The sequence below is a fragment of the Antedon mediterranea genome, chromosome 3 (genome assembly GCF_964355755.1).
Source record: "Antedon mediterranea chromosome 3, ecAntMedi1.1, whole genome shotgun sequence".
NCBI classification, from domain to species: Eukaryota; Metazoa; Echinodermata; class Crinoidea; order Comatulida; family Antedonidae; genus Antedon; species Antedon mediterranea.
In genome coordinates this window covers 31,825,703-31,841,935 of record NC_092672.1, presented here as the reverse complement: position 1 = coordinate 31,841,935, position 16,233 = coordinate 31,825,703, and the positions used below count along the sequence as shown (strand labels likewise).

The 16,233-nt window shown below is 33.9% G+C and overlaps 2 protein-coding genes across 5 annotated transcripts; one reads left to right on the top strand and one right to left on the bottom strand.

Moving 5' to 3' along the window:
* The first annotated feature begins 55 nt into the window (after nt 1–55).
* On the top strand, nt 56–12,896 carry LOC140045224 (7SK snRNA methylphosphate capping enzyme-like). 4 transcript variants are annotated; one of them, XM_072090045.1, is made up of 6 exons: nt 56–102; nt 229–1,834; nt 3,085–3,303; nt 8,515–8,638; nt 10,188–10,289; nt 12,309–12,896. In XM_072090045.1, the coding sequence occupies exons 2-5, from the start codon at nt 425–427 to the stop codon at nt 10,277–10,279; spliced, it is 1,845 nt and encodes a 614-aa protein (XP_071946146.1). In that variant the 5' UTR covers nt 56–102; nt 229–424; the 3' UTR covers nt 10,280–10,289; nt 12,309–12,896. The 4 variants fall into 4 exon arrangements, with proteins under 4 accessions (XP_071946146.1, XP_071946147.1, XP_071946144.1 ...); XM_072090046.1 differs by having other exon boundaries at nt 3,085–3,297; nt 10,188–12,896; XM_072090043.1 differs by having other exon boundaries at nt 10,188–12,896.
* A 96-nt stretch (nt 12,897–12,992) lies between these two features.
* On the bottom strand, nt 12,993–16,033 carry LOC140045225 (beta-1,3-galactosyltransferase 6-like). The gene is made up of 2 exons (XM_072090047.1): nt 15,896–16,033; nt 12,993–15,583 (listed from the first exon to the last, which is right to left on the bottom strand). Exon 2 carries the CDS (start codon nt 15,487–15,489, stop codon nt 14,488–14,490), a length of 1,002 nt encoding a protein of 333 aa, XP_071946148.1. The 5' UTR covers nt 15,490–15,583; nt 15,896–16,033; the 3' UTR covers nt 12,993–14,487.
* Nucleotides 16,034–16,233: the final 200 nt, after the last annotated feature.

The window sequence follows — 16,233 nt, the reverse complement described above, 5'->3', positions numbered from 1 at the left end:
GAGGGCGCTTAAAAAACTGGAGATGACAAAACGATTATTTTTCGTCAAAAGAAAGCGAGACGAGAACGGTCTCAGAGAACAGAGCGTGTTGAGAGTAGCGAGGTAGTGAGTAGGTTCCAAAGGCAAAGTTTTCATACTTTCCCTAGTTTTTAGATCAAGATATTACACTAACAGAAAAACGAGTATCACAACTTTTATTTCAATAATAATTCTTGTGTATATTTTCAGAATCATAGCGAGACTGTAAGCCTGTGTGGCGCAGAGCTTCTGGAACAGATTGGGCTCGATCTGGGCAGCTGCTGTCACACATTGCATATTTTATGCAAATAAGTGGGACGTGACCTTTTTCGTCAACAAGAACCTCGTGTGTTTACATTTTTCAATCGGTGATTATGAACTATATTTTAAGATAATGTAAATAGTTATGTTAGAAATGGCTTCCGTAGAAACTCAAAGTTCCCTAAACGGAATTAGGGCTGTTGACTCATGTTCAAAAAGTGATCATTTTTCTGGAGAAGTGATCAGTTGTTCGAGAGAGACGACGAGGCAGAGACACTCTTCAGAAGTTGGTCCAGGGATGGTCTCTGATTCTTTGCCAAGGCAGTTATGCGAGAAATTAAAAGGTTTAGAGGAGAATGCCTCCGAAATTACAAACCATGATTCACGAACAAAATGTGATAATAAAGATGTGCGTTTAAAGAAACACGACGAGAATACAAAAGGAAATGTTCCGTATAATAACAACACGAACAGGGTTCGGTCAAAACGGCAAAGTTTGCACTACCCTTCCAAAAACCCAGGTTTTATTAGAAAAAGACGAAGAACAACAGAAAAGATTTGTCCAACAAAATTTCTTCTTGGTGGAAATCTTCACGATCCGTTAAATTTAAATAGTTTAGCCAATCAGGTTGATGAGAAGACACCAGCCACTTCACCGTTACCCCAGTTGAACAAAGATCCCGATCCAGTTATCATCCCACGCGATATTACGGACCCATTAAAATTGAACTCTGTTACAGCTGAGGATGAAGAACCGCAATTAACTACAACAATATTTTCTCGTAAATTTGGATCGGGAAAGAAAAAGAAGAGATTATCAAGAGATAAAAACGACGATGAAATATCTGACCGCTCGAAACGAAGAATGTTAGAACTAAATTTAGACACTGCATCAAGAATTTATGTTGTACCAAACAGAGTTATCGACAAAATAGTTTCACCTGTTCTTCCAGAGACTGTAAAAAGTAGAAAACGAAAACGAGTTGAGCCTACGAATAAAATAGCCAAAGCTTTATTGATAGAAACCGATGATGTTACTTCAAAAACTGATAATAAACGAAGAAAAATTTCACCAGAGAAATCAAAATACCGCCGACAGAACAGTAAAGATAAACAACAACAACCCAAAAAAAATCAAAAATTTAAAGAACAGAACAAGAAATTTCAATATGGTAATTATACGCGCTATTATGGATACCGAAATGCGGAAGAAGAGGATGTGAGGTTGGTACTTTTCCGCAAGGAATGGTTTGAAGGGAAAGCGTGTTTAGACATTGGATGCAACACGGGGCACGTAACGCTGTATATCGCGAAAAATTTATCTCCATCAAAAATCACCGGTATTGACATTGATAGTAATTTGATAGGCATCGCACGAAAAAACATAAAACAGTGTCTACTAATTGACAAAGAAAAAAACGAAATGAAGACGAAAGATGGCGGACAATTTCCTGATGCTTTGACGTCGACATTGGGTCCTGTGAAAGAGTTACCGAACGTTTCTGTTGGGGATGCATCAAGTCCGCGTTTTCCAGCAAATGTTATGTTTAGATGTGTAAGTATTTCACGGCAGTTTGCTAACAGCTTTTTTTATATTGTTGAATTTTTCTATATGTAGTATTTCTTGACTGATCATATGTTTTTAATTATTACCTTGGTATTACAGTATTATACTTTAACATTTAAGCACTTAACCATATTATTGTTCTATAATTGATTAGTGTGTCCCTATAAACACATTCAGGGACACCTTGTTTTTCGGAAAGCTGCTGTGCTAGAGAGGATCCCTTATTGATTAGGTTCATAGTTCACTACTATTATTAACTATTATAAACAAGCCCTAACCTGCCTTGCTATTGGTGGAAGAGAAAGACCCATCATTGAGCCTCCTTGATTGGAGAACGCCTATTGAAGTTTTATTGACCTGGCTAATACAGAAGAAATATTGGATTGATTTTGTATAGATATTGTTATAAGTTTTTATTTTGTTAGTGAGATTCTAGAAATTGAAACCCACTTTTCTTATACTATAGTACCTTGTAGTCAGGCTGCTTGTAGTGATTACATGCAATATATTACTGTACTAACATTCCTTAAAGCCCCATTCCCTACGTTTTTTAGATCTAATTTAAGATCACAAACTATATTTAATGTAAAAATAATACTATATGGTCCTATTGCGATAACTTTTTTCGTCTTTAAACGGTTAAAAATGTGAAAAATAAGTCGATTCTAATAATTATAGCGGCCCGCTATAAATCCCAAAATGCATTGCGCGCGGATTGATATTTTTGTTTTTCACCTGTAATTCGCCCACTTTTCGATCGATCGTGAGGCCAAAACAAATGGAAGACTCCTAACTTTTCAGCGAAAATACCGGGTTTTCCCCAATTTGTATCAACTGAGTCTGGCAAAAATAGAAAGACAATTAATGCAGCAACTATACAACGCCAGGCTAGGTATATAGCTCGCGTACGATGTTCGTACGTTACCGATGTTTACCAGCTAGGCCTACAAAACTAAGCCTAGCTAGGCTAGGCCTAAGACCGTCCACGAGAGGTCGATCGCCGCGAGCTACTTAGGTAGTGCATTGTTTCTCACTTTTTATCATAATTTACCATAAAACGTACATTTAAGACAAGGAATGACATGGTTTAATGTTTTTAAAGTGATATATATGTATTATTTTCCAAAAAACGTCCAAAATTGCAGGGAAGGGGTCTTTAAGCTATAAAATATTATTATTTCATTGAAACAACAAGTGGTTTATATTTTATTCATATAGATGTTTCAATTATTTTTTAGGCAAATTTTGTTTTGGAGAAAGATGAATATTTGTCGACGCAAAAGCCAGAGTATGATGTCATCATGTGTCTCAGTATGACAAAGTGGGTTCACTTAAATTGGGGAGACGCTGGTCTAAAGAGGATGTTCAGGCGTATCTTTCTTGCCCTTCGACCTGGGGGTCAACTGATTCTCGAACCACAGTCTTGGTCATCTTACTGCAAGAAGAAAAAAGTGACGGTTTGTATTGTTGTTATCACGCGCTTAGCTGCACAAGGGCGTAGGAAAATAGCGCACGTTTGCGTGTTACACTCTATTCATGTTGGTGTAATTTCTATAATTGATCATCATTTCCATACATTTTTATGGAATTTTAACATTTACACTACAAGCTATCATATCCCACAGTTGGCTAGTACTGTAATAATTTTATTTGTGAAGTTAGTTAGAATTTCTATGTTGTTTGAACTAGTTTTTGTTTGCAACAATGCAATGTGTTTAAACAAAAGTTTTTCTGGGTGTGTTGGTAGTAAGATGGCAATAGATAAGGATAGATAGGTTAACCAACCTGACGTTCAAATCAATTGTTGTAAGAATCTGGTTTTAGGTAATAGGTGTATGGAGTAGTGTTTTTGTGTGGCAGGGAGTCTTTTGAAGTGGTATCAAATTCAGGTGTGGCAGTATATCTTTTGCAGTGGCGCCAATTTTAGTTGTGACCGGAAGTCTTCTGGAGTGGCATCAATTTTGGGTGTGACATGATATCTTCTGGAATGGCATCATTTTCAGTTGTGACTGGTAGTCTTCTGGAATGGCATCAAATTCAGGTGTGGCAGGATATCTTCTGGAGTGGCGTCAATTTGGGTGTGGCATGATATCTTCTGGAGTGCCATCAATTTTGGGTGTGGCAGGATAACTTCTGGAGTGACGTTAATTTGGGTGTTGCAGGATATCTTCTTGACATCAATTTTAGGTGTGGCCGGAAATTATGTTATTCAAACATACAGTACACTGGGACAGCAATCATCAGAATGTTTATTAACTTTAAGACACTTTGAAAAAAATGCAAAATTTATTGTATAAATGGGCATAGTTGTATAAGTTTTATCGGACTCTCTTAGTACTGTATAATCACAAAGAAACTATTCATGATCATCATGTTCTCGTACAAAACTTAGTCTCTGCACATCTGAAAGTTTTTTACGTTAGATCTCGTTGTGCGATTCCACTGGGGTTTGTGATGATTGTTGACTTCCTGATCAAGCACAGGGACCTTCTCAAATTTCAGTTTCTTGCGTACAAAACATTCCACGAGTTATCCTGATTGCTTTCCTGTACAATTACTCATGCCTTTCATAATTAAGACGTTAGTAAACAAAGGAGGTAACAATTTGGCTTGCCAAGTGCATAATTTATTTTATTAATCTTTTCTAGGCCTAACTTAATTTTTTACAAGAAGCTAGTTAAATTGGATGATCCGTTTCTCACCTGGTTCCTCCTGGGAGCTGCTAATCTGATTTATTTAATTTTAACAAAAATTACAGAAAAATAAAAAACAATACAAAGTACTGTATATCCTCGGTTATAATCCCACTTCGGTTGTAAATCCCTACTTTATGTCTGATTTCACAAACAGGCATTGCCCGGGTATTAGTTCCAGAATTGACTTATGATCCCGATGTAAGCTTCTCTCTAGCCAGTTCAGATGAGTTTTTACAGAAATGCTTACCAATCTTTGTTTTCCCTGAACCAGACTTTCCCTGGGTATAGTCTAACCCCCCAGTCGGCCTAATTTTGTGTTTTAGGTGGTGGGATTATACCAGAGGATATACGGTAATCGAAAAGTGACGTAACCACTGCAAGAAGACCCTCCTTTATGAATTGCAATTTGCACAAATTGAATGGGCACAACTTTGCTCTCCCACATTTTTACTGTGCTCCCGACCAGTACTAAATGTAGCCATAATTGGTCTATAAATCTATATCGGTAGTAGCTCTATCTTGTACAATTTTTAGCTAGTGGTTGTATTATGTTTACTGTGTATTGTTATTTTTAGTAATTTTGTTCAGCATTGTATGTCAATCTAAAAACTCACACTTTTCCCTAATAACTTTGCTCCAGATAAAACTTGCATAGAGTCATGCATCAATTTACACTTTCACATAATAACAATATTATGCTGCTTGTCTGAAGCAGTTGCCGATGATTTTAGCCATAAGGGAACAGTGTGGTCAACAGCCTAATGTGTAGCCATAAGGGAACAGTGTGGTCAACAGCCTAATGTGTACTTTTGATCATTCTGCATGAGCCCTGGCTACCAGCAGTCTATTTGTTTTGTGTTCGTTTCGTTTATTTACTCAACCAGTATAACATCAACACCACAACATACAAATGAATAATGCTGGGTAAGAGCAAATGTAATGGATTGGGAGATTAGGGAATGAAGGCAATGCATTATGGGTTAACTTTACTGTAGTAGACAGGATCTTATGATTGATGTATCTGTATACAACTAAAGCAAAATACATTCAGTGTAAAGCTCTGTCTACACTATCAAACTAGTTTGACAAAAAAGTGTGATGTGCACAAATATGGTAGTGATATAACATCATTAGGACCATATATGGGCACATCACATTTTTATGTTGCATAAAGTTTGATAGTGTAGACAAGGCTTAACTCAATTGAGCAAGCTACCCCCTCTGAAATTGGGTAAATTAGACAGGAAATAAGTCAATGCAGACGTTGCATATCCCTCCGAAATAAAACACTGTAAAGGGACCACTGAGTAAATATGGTTCAGCAATAACAAGGCAGTCCTCTCCCCAGACCTAGATGAGTAATACGGTTTACATTATCTAAGAGTTTCTTGCACATAGTACGGATACAATCAATCACTTGACATTAATGTTCAATTTCGTATCCAATGTAGACCGAAGTAACCTATCTGCATAACAAATTGAATACATCCATAAATAACAATCATTCTGATGGGCATGAACTGGGAATGTTTTATTCCAGGCCAACTTCAATCAATTTTATCATCTTGAAGAAAGGCAATTGTATTTCCATCCACTCAAGGTTGTTAAATTTATTTGATACAAGTTGAAAAGATAAAAAAGGATAGATCCAATATAATTACAGGATCCAACAAAGTGTCCCATAAAAATATTTGTTTGTTTCATGGGCAGTGTCCCCTTAATAGGGTGTCCTTGAATATGGGTTGGCCACAGTGTTAAAACTTATTTTTCCCTTCATGCTTTTCCAAAAAATGTTCCCGTAATAGGGATGTTCCTTGAATAGAGATATACCCTAATTGAGATGTTCCAAAGAAGGGGTTGTATAACAAAGTTACAGAATTGCAAATATGGGATTTGAATGTACATTAATTTAAACAATTATTATTGCATGGAGTTTACTCCATGGTTATTGCAAGGATGATGCAGGAAAATATTATAATAGAGAGATTTTCACATCTCCCTTATTATTCTGATGGTGCAAGAAATAATTTAGGAGATTGGTTTTGTTTTTAAACAATACGTTAATTATGACCTTGTAGTAGGCTCCTTTAGGCATGTTGAACTGAGTTTGATAAAACCTTTATCCAAATGATTTTTGTGGGTAAACAACCTGAAAACAACATGCAATCGCCAATGTACAGGGAGCACTGTATTAATAAAATATGCTAAAACTTTTCTAATGGCATTCAGGAATCATGTGACTGAAATTCAATTCTTCAACTTTCTTGCCCCTAGTAAATTTATCCAAAAGAGTTCATTTCCAGTTTTCATTATGGTAATAGCGTTCAACCGTATTACGCAGCATTTCCTGTCTTCAGGCTATTTTAGATCATCAGTGATGATGATACAATAGACAGATATATCCTTGAAGATGTATTGTTCTTTCTTGTAACTGTACAACTGCCATAGACAACCTATAATTGTACAACCAAAGGTCAAATACTAAAGTTTTGCTTCTTTTTTTTTTTTTTTTTTTTTTTTCATTTCATTTATTTCAATATCATTATCGCAGCCTTAGCTGAATTACAAAGATATTTACATTTGTTCAATATTAAAATTTGTATAAAAGTATAAAAACAATGATAATTATATAAAAAAAGGAGGCAATTTACACAAGAAATACAATACAGGAACATTCAAAAAGTTTAGCTTAAAATATTAAAATTGAAAAAAAAAAAACACCTAAAAGCATCAATAAGAATCGCAAAGCTGTACAGGGTGATATATACTGATTATTCATTTAGAAGCGAGATAAGGTATGGTATTGCACTTTTTCTATATCTTTCAACTCTGCATTTGGGTATTCTAAAAATAGCGACGGACTGGTCATTTGATTTTGAATTTTTTTAGAAATAATTTTGTTAGTGAGGAGGTGGAAATTTAATTTAACTTTATAAAATGTACATTTTAAATAGAATATTGCTGGTACTGGTGGATATTTTTGTTCATTATCAAACGAAACTAGGCATTTTTGACAGCATCTAATTTTTGCTATTTCCATAAATTAGTTTACTTAAAAATTGCATTTACATTTGAAACACAGATTTTTTTGGTTTATTTTTTTTTCATATTCTATCTTTGCAACTCTTTGATAAGGTTATCATTGTATAGTAGTACATTAAAATGTTCAATTTCTGCTACATTTATATTCAAAATTTAATAAGTAAAGTCTGACATAAAAAATCTGATTCTCAGAGCATTGACATAATGAAAAATCCTACTGTATTAATGCACTGTTTAAAAATTATAAGACAGAGCTTAAGTGCGATGTTTCTTGTATGGATATTGGTTCGGGAAAACTTTTTTAATTTATATTTCAAAAAAAAAACTTGATATATTCTGTTCCAATTATAATAGATATTTCTAACATTTTTTTCTTGTTATGTCATAATATATATATTTTTTTTAATCCATTCAGAGGAAATGACCAATTTATTTCTGATAGGATGCTTCATGTTTATTTCTTTGTTTTCGTTGCTATCTAACTTGAGACTAAGCCTTTACATCCTGCTAAACTTGACTATCAATTTATATATTTTGTTTCAATTAATGAAAATAGATTAGTAAGAGGCCCTTCCCAAACCATAGGAGGGGCTAATACATACACCCTTCAAAAGCTGATACAACAATATAAACGAAATATAAGCAGGAGCGAACGAACTACAGTACATTGTTTATTGTACGTACATAACCCTTACCCTGATCTCTTCCAAAACTTGGCGGATTTTAGAAATGGTACACAATGTAGAAGGTGGGTGGGGGGGGGGGGGGGGGGCTGTTATCAAAATGGAAAGATTTATAAATAATTATTAAAGAATAATAAATCAATTCTTTCTATTATACTTTCTGTATGAAATGCAATATTCTTTAATATTTGTTGTCATTTCCTTCTGTAAATATTTACATTTGATGATTGTTTTGTTTTATATTCAGGAAACGACATACAAGAATTTTTACCAGCTTCAACTGCGCCCCGAACATTTCAAAGACTATCTGTTAAGAGACGTTGGGTTCATCAAATGTGAATGCCTAGGCACTCCTCTCAACCCATCTAAAGGTATTTTTTAATATAACTGAGCACTCGGGAAGCAATACTGTGTAACAAATATGCACTTGTCAATTGTATGACCCACCACACATCCCCAGGGATAGGTATCTGGTGTGCGTCATATTTTATGTATGTCATGACATGCCCTTGCATCACAAAATTGAGTGAAAATGTTGCACCCAGATTAAAATTAGTAAAGGACATTTTAGAGAACAAGGACGCACCATGACTGTCCTTTTGTGGTAAAGTGACAGACATTTACTCACCATTGAGGTAACGACGTACCACTTAGGTTTTTTGACGCACCCCTGTGTCAATGACACGCCCATAAAGCACCTCTCCCGGGGGTCGTATAGTGTCATACAATTGACAAGTGCATTATATAGGAAGGTTTTGATTTGTATTAATCTAGGGCTTACGCATTAATATCTTGCCGGTCATTGCAGAGTGCCAAAAATGTGTCAAGGAATAGAGTAAAGCTATATCAACACTATCAAAAAAAAAGTGTGATATACCCAAATATGGTAGTGATATATCCAAATATGGTAATAATATATCCAAATATGGTAATAATATATCCAAATGTGGTAGTGATGTCCATACATAAAGTTTCATAGTGTAGACAGAGCTTTAGGGAGAACGTCCCAACTTTGCAGCATGCAGACAATAAATGACCATGCCTAACTTGTTCTTGAGTCATTGCAAATGAAAGCTCTCTGTTGCTACTTATTATTGACTCGTTGGTACTGCTGATCTTTTAATATCATGTATTGAGAGATTTGAGCCGATGACCCTGTAAATGGTAATGTGTTTACCATTTTTAAGGTATGTGTCCAACAGCCCCTCTTTGGTGCAATCACAAAACCTGACACTCTGGTTAAAAGAAATTCTGGTTTTCTGAATTTGGGATAATAGAAAAATTGTATTTACTGTATTTTGAGGTGTCTTAACTTGTAATTAACTTTATGAAAAAGCATGGCTAAACTATAGAGTGCGCTGTATAAATGGAAACTATTTAAAAAAATCTAATGCATCAGCTTCTAACCTATTGTAAATCATATTTTGTCGATGTATTTTTTACCTTTGGTTATCCAAATTAAGGGGCTAGCCTAAATTTGTAATTACTGTATTGTATATCCAAAACTGAAAGAGAAAATGCCCTTTTTTTAGAGGTCTGGTATAATATTCCAACCAATCAGAATCCAAAGTTATCCTTGTTTTTGCAGCAGCTACTTTCATGTGAATGAACAGATTTATAGAATTCAATTTTTTTTTTAACAGTAGACTCCTTTGGGATACCTCTACTCAGGGACACATTTTTTGTTAAGTCAACATTTTCCAGTGAAAAATCAACCAGAATAAACAGTGTTTTAACACTACAGCCAATCACTCTTTAAGGGGCACATCTAATAATTGGACAATTTGTTGGATCCTGGATGTATCCCATTCAATAGAGCTCTACTGTACAGCCTTTACTTCATTTTCATTTCACTTGCTTTCATTTGTTCACTTTATTGAGATTTTATACTTAACTTTCTCCATTTCTTTTTGCCATCAGGTTTCCGAAGGCCGATTCTGATGTTCACTAAGGCGTCACAGGGACAAGAAGAAACAGAAGACATAAAGGCTGCGAGTACTTCAAGAATATGAATAATATAAAGTATTTACCACCCAAATTGTAGTTAAGATTTGTTAAAAGAACCACTATATATATGGTATACATATCAAGGGCAGGGTCGGTTAACTGTATGGGAAGAAAGATGAAACAAGTTTTCAATTGTTCATGGCAACGTTTGCTTTGTCGGACATGCGGCAGCGATTATTGTTTCTGGTCATTCCATTATGTTGATTGTTATGTTGTAGCGCCGAACTTCGTCCATTTTGGTATTCTGAAATAAATGCTGATATTTCGATCGAGGTTAGGTCTGAAATGTCTAACCTTACTGACCTTTGACCGACTTGCTGGGTTGCCGAATGTTTTGTATGTTCTTTCACAATCACATGACCATCTACATAGCCATGTCCATTTGATTGTTTGTTTTTTGTTTACTCCATCACCAAATAAAACGGGTGTTTTTGGTTCTTAAAAAGCATTTTGAAAATACACTGCCAAATAAAATGAAAACAATTTTCTTTCCCTACAAAATTATGTTTATTTTATGTTTAGAAAATAATATTAAAATGAAGATGCAAGCCACTAATTTCCAGATTAAACAATATATTTTGGTGCCATTAATAATTGTATTAAATTGTGTGTTTATTTTTAAATATCAGTACTTTTAATTATACAATTATCAATCAAAAATGAAATTAATCAAAATAACTGCAAATGAGTCGACTGCATAATTTTAAAAATGGGTTCGATAAATTTTATTTTGTTACACCAAAATATTAAGTTGGATATTTTTAATTAATTATCAGTACTTTTAAGTTAATATTTTCAGATCTTTGTTGGTGTTTTATTTACATATTGCATGTAACAATGCAAATGGCTATCAAAATTAATATTACAATTGAATGCTTTTCCCTTGTCTACTGTATGATTGAATTCTAAAATGGCTCAAATAAGTTTAGGTGATAGTAATGATCTGGTGCTTTGTTTCATTTGGCGTCATATTATCCATATTGTGAACTTATAATATACCATACTGTTCAGGCTAATTTACACAGACGAGCGGCAACGGTAAGCAGACAAGCGTGTAGGTTGTCCCGCGTATTATCTATGGCTATCCTGAGCAGGTTTCAGCTCAATCCACTTGATGTTTTGTGTAAGAAATAACAATTTAATATAGATTCTCTTTTGTTTTCCGCTTACCGTTACCGCTGATCTGTGTAAATTCGTCTTTACCAGAAATAGTGTAATGTTAAATAGAGAGTGGTATGTAATTAAGAGGTTCTTCTCCATGGACCTATAAATTAGATAGGTCCATGCTTTCTCTATTGGTACAGTAGTACCTTTTGCTCTTATTGTTAAGTATCCCACAATGCAAATCTCAAAATACAACCATTGGCGGTGTTTTGCGAAACAATACAATCAGGGGACGTCACTTATTATATTATGACGTCCTCATTATTAATAATAATAAAAAAACAATTTATAAAGCAACAAATTTTAAAGCTGAAATGTTCCAAAGATAAATATTTTTTTTATTTTAAGTCATAATTTCTGGAATAAAGATTCTGTAAATATTTCAAAATAATAGAAATTATAAAATTATAAGAAAACCTGGTGCTGCGCTCTGGGTTATTTTAGTATGTATTAATATGTTGACCTCTGGGTCAAAGTTCAAATGTCATCTCATTTGAATTTTTTTTACCAATTTGGCCACTACTGTAATGATAGTGTCTCAGATTTATTTTGCTATTGAAAGATATCATTTTAATTTAGTGTCTTTTTTAAAAACAATTCTCCAATAATAAATTATATCATTTTTATTGTGGGAAATTCCCTCAAATAAACAATATAATTTGAAACTGCCATTTTGTTTTTCCATATTAAAAATATTGTGATCAAACATGATAAAACTCCAGATCCAGATACAGTTTTTGATTTGAGTAAATTAAACACTGTATCATATTGAGTTGTAGACACTGTTACTGTATTCTTTCTTACCATTTATAATAAAGTAGAATTTCAATTACCTATCTAAAGTTTATTTTGTGTTTCATGTTCCTACAGGTGTGGAGGTGGGCTTATACCAACGGTGGGCTTAGACTGACCAAGGTAATCTAACAGGATGCTAAGCTATAGAGATCAAAAAAGTTCATCTGTGGCTGTGACATCATCAGTTCCACATCCCTTAACAGGAACCATGCGACACGAAGAATATGAACATAGTACAGTACTGTTGATATATGTCGCAGCCAGACATAAGATCAAAAGACTATATTAAGAATCTCTATCTTGGCAAGGCGAGCTCTGTGTCCTGTTGTTAGATTGCCTTGGACTGACGGTGGGCTTATACCCAAGGTTGACATCATAATTTGCATGGACTATGGTGAATGTTGGGGCCTAATTGCTATGCAGGAAAACAGGGATATTTTGATTTGCGATAACTAAAGCTCTGTCTACACTATCAAACTAGTTTGACAAAAAAGTGTGATGTGCCCAAATATGGTAGTGATATGCCCAAACACAGTGATATGACATCATCATACCCATACGTATATGGGCACATCACATATTTTTTTCACATATAGTTTGATAGTGTAGACAGAGCTTTAGGAATTAGTTAAGTCATGTCAATTCATTGTAAACTCCCCAGGATTCTTCTCTAGGTCCAGGTTACAACCAATGACACAATATGTGCAGGTCATAGGTCATCACAATTAAAAGCTCCCTATTTGATTAATAATGGTAGTCTTATATAGCACCTAATAAAATGTTTATACGCACTTTACACACAAAAATGATCCATAAAATAAATAAGATAACCAAGATATGAAGAGGAACCATTATGCCTGGTTAAAGTTGTGTACAGTAGCTTATCCATTGACTATAGTAAAAAAAGTCACCATTTCCTACAGAACTAGACAATACTTGATGTTACTGATACTTTAAACAAGTGCATAGAATCAATCTTTACCTCTTTATTTTCCCCAATCTTTAAATAAAAACATTTTTAAATCCCCCTTTTTTAATTTGGTTAATTCCCCTTTTTTTATTTGGTGAATTTGTTCATTGTGCCTTTGATGTTGGCAAATTATAAATGTCTGTATTTTAATATTTAAAAAACTATAAATAACTGATAAAAAACAGTTGTAAAATATTAATACTACTGTTTTCTGTTTAAATAGTGATTATAAATTATGCAATACTAAAAAAAATTCATTGTAATTTTAAAAAGATTTTTTAATAATCTGTTCAGAATTGTAACACTTGATTTTATTGGGCTGAGGGAGAAGGCAAACATTTTAATCACAATGCTTGAATTTATTTTAAATATCTCCATGAGAAACACCAGTTGTTTGTAGTAATAATAATACAGTTATATTGTATTGTTCTAAATGTGAATTGTATTGCAAAACTATAATTCAATTGTTATTTCAAACAGATTACAAATACTTTTATTGCTTGATTTATTAGATTTGGAAAAACATGTATTTTAATCTGTTTTTTAAATAAAAAGCTATGATTTAATTTATTTGTAACGTCCATTCCTCTCTCTTGAACTTGGAAAATGTTATTTTTGGTGGGAAAGTGGAGAGGATGATACAGAAATATAATATAAAAAAACAATACATTTTACAACAATAAAATTTATAAGTTGAAAATGGTTACATACTCCCATCCCAAATTAAAATGCACATTAAAGTATATTTTAGATAGCTAGCACACACGAGGATAGACAGGCTACAGAAATATAGATATAAAAACAGTACATTACAATAAAATTTATAAGTTGAAAATGATTACATACTCCCATCCCATATTAAAATGCACATTAAAATATATTTTAGATAGCTAGCACACAACATAACTTTGATTTTATAAAAAACTTTCTTATCCCAAATATAAATAACCTTAAAAAAAATAGAATACCAAAGCATAGCACCATTTAAATAAAAAGGGAAAACATAGGGCTTGTTTAGACTTAGTTTGTTACCTGAGTAATCTGGTGACCCAACCACTAAAGTTAGCGATAATTGACCTATGAAACCAGCTTACCTAGGTACATAACTTAAGTTTGAACTGGCCTTTTATTAAGCTCTGTCTAAACTATCAAACTAGTTTGACAAAAAAAAGTGTGATGTGCCCAAATATGGTAGTGATATGACATCATCATGTCCATATGTGGGCACATCACATTTTTTTGTCACATAAAGTTTGATAGGGTAGACAGAGCTTTATAAACAGTTTATGGCGTTCCTTCTGCCTTTTTACAACACAACGAAGGTAAAACGTCCCAATCATAAACATAGGATAATCTTGTTTGCACTTCAGTTTCACACAATTTTCCCGTCGTTAAAAGATTAAAATGTTTATTTCGCATATCATCTTGACTTTGTTTATGCGTGATGAGATATTGATTATTACAACCCCGTGTTTTATATTCGGTGTCGAACCTAACATCATGGATTCTGTTCACTTTTATGGCCGCGACCCACGAACCAAGCGAAACATCTTCCGCATTATAAACATTTAATTGCTTTGAATTCTGCGCAACAAAACTAACAATATCTTTTGATAGTATGTAACCGCCTCCAAGCGCATACGGTAGATAACGATCGCAGAGTTTAAAATCTTTTTCGGCATACTTTCCAGCTTTATGTACGTGCGCGCGCCCGTCGAAGTAACCCCAGTACAGCTGTTCTCGTTGTTTGTTTTTTAGCTCATCCACGAGTAAATTTAATTGAACAAATGTATCATCATCTGCTTTTAAAACATATGAATATTCAACATTTTTGTCTAACCATTCGTACATTTTTATAAGTTTGTACGTTAGCGAATTATAAGAATCTTCATGATTTTTTAAAAGCAACAAATCGTGATATTGTTCATTTTCAGCAGTTAATTCCATAACTTGATCATCTGGTAGGTTTGCAGTTCCAATCACGAATCGCGGGAGAACATCGTCCGAAGAAATACTCAACCACGTTTCTCTTATAACCTGTCGGTTCTCAACAAAATTTGGTCCTGTCATTATAAGCACCACAAGAAATGCACTTAGTTTTTTAATGTTATTTTCTTTTATTTTAAGTGATTCTGAACAACTGCAGTCGGTGGCGTTAAATGAGTTATTATTGATGTACAACATTAACACAACGAATGTTATGATTGGTGGGGCTAACAGAATTAGTTGCCATTTCCGTTGGCTCTTGGAGGTGCCTTGCCAAAAGGGTTTTTGTCTTCTCCTCATCTTTAGTGCGAGTGTGTACTGTCGTCACTGTACATCAATGTTTGGTTTCATTCTTTCAGCAGAAATTCAAATTTTGTGACCAAGCTCCGTACTCCTGAAAATAAAAGTTTATAAACCAAGTATTTTTAAAAATAATTAATTAATATTATATTATTATGATGATCATCTTGTGGCAAAATTACTTGCATCAACTGTTAAAAAAAAGAAAAAAACTGAAGTTACAATGAATAACAATTTAAATTGATAGGGTTTAGGTTTTTTAAATGTGTTCTTTCGGAACGAAACGACTCAGGAATGCCAGCATTCGTTTCTGTATCGCGAAATCGGACACCCAACTGTAAATATCATTAGCCTAGCATACGCACGGCATTTGCAGCCAATAATTTAAAGACGACGGAATGCATACCAAGTCGCATTACATTCTGAATGTTTTTATTTTATTTTTGTAGAGCTAATAATTTACAGAGATCCGTGTTCAAAAAACACAAAAAAACAGAGGTTTTATACGTCCCACGACGACAACTCCTGATGTACGACGTGTGTGTATACGTTGTGTGATGTGGATTTTTTTTAGCTGCGATGCAATGATAATGTATTGTAAATCGTCACATCGACACGACAAAACGTTTATAACGGATTTCTTCACACGCCCTATTGAAAACTATCTAACCTTGTTTTTTTTTTGGCGTAAGGTAAGTATTTCTTTTGTAATTTTCAAAGTGTTATATAATACAACTATACTTA

Coding starts and splice junctions, on each gene's coding strand:
- LOC140045224 (XM_072090045.1), top strand. CDS start 425: ATGTTAGAAATGGCTTCCGTAGAAACTCAAAGTTCCCTAAACGGAATT. Junction 1,835..3,084: donor CAAATGTTATGTTTAGATGT/GTAAGTATTTCA, acceptor ATTATTTTTTAG/GCAAATTTTGTTTTGGAGAA. Junction 3,304..8,514: donor GCAAGAAGAAAAAAGTGACG/GTTTGTATTGTT, acceptor TTTTATATTCAG/GAAACGACATACAAGAATTT.
- LOC140045225 (XM_072090047.1), bottom strand. CDS start 15,489: ATGAGGAGAAGACAAAAACCCTTTTGGCAAGGCACCTCCAAGAGCCAA.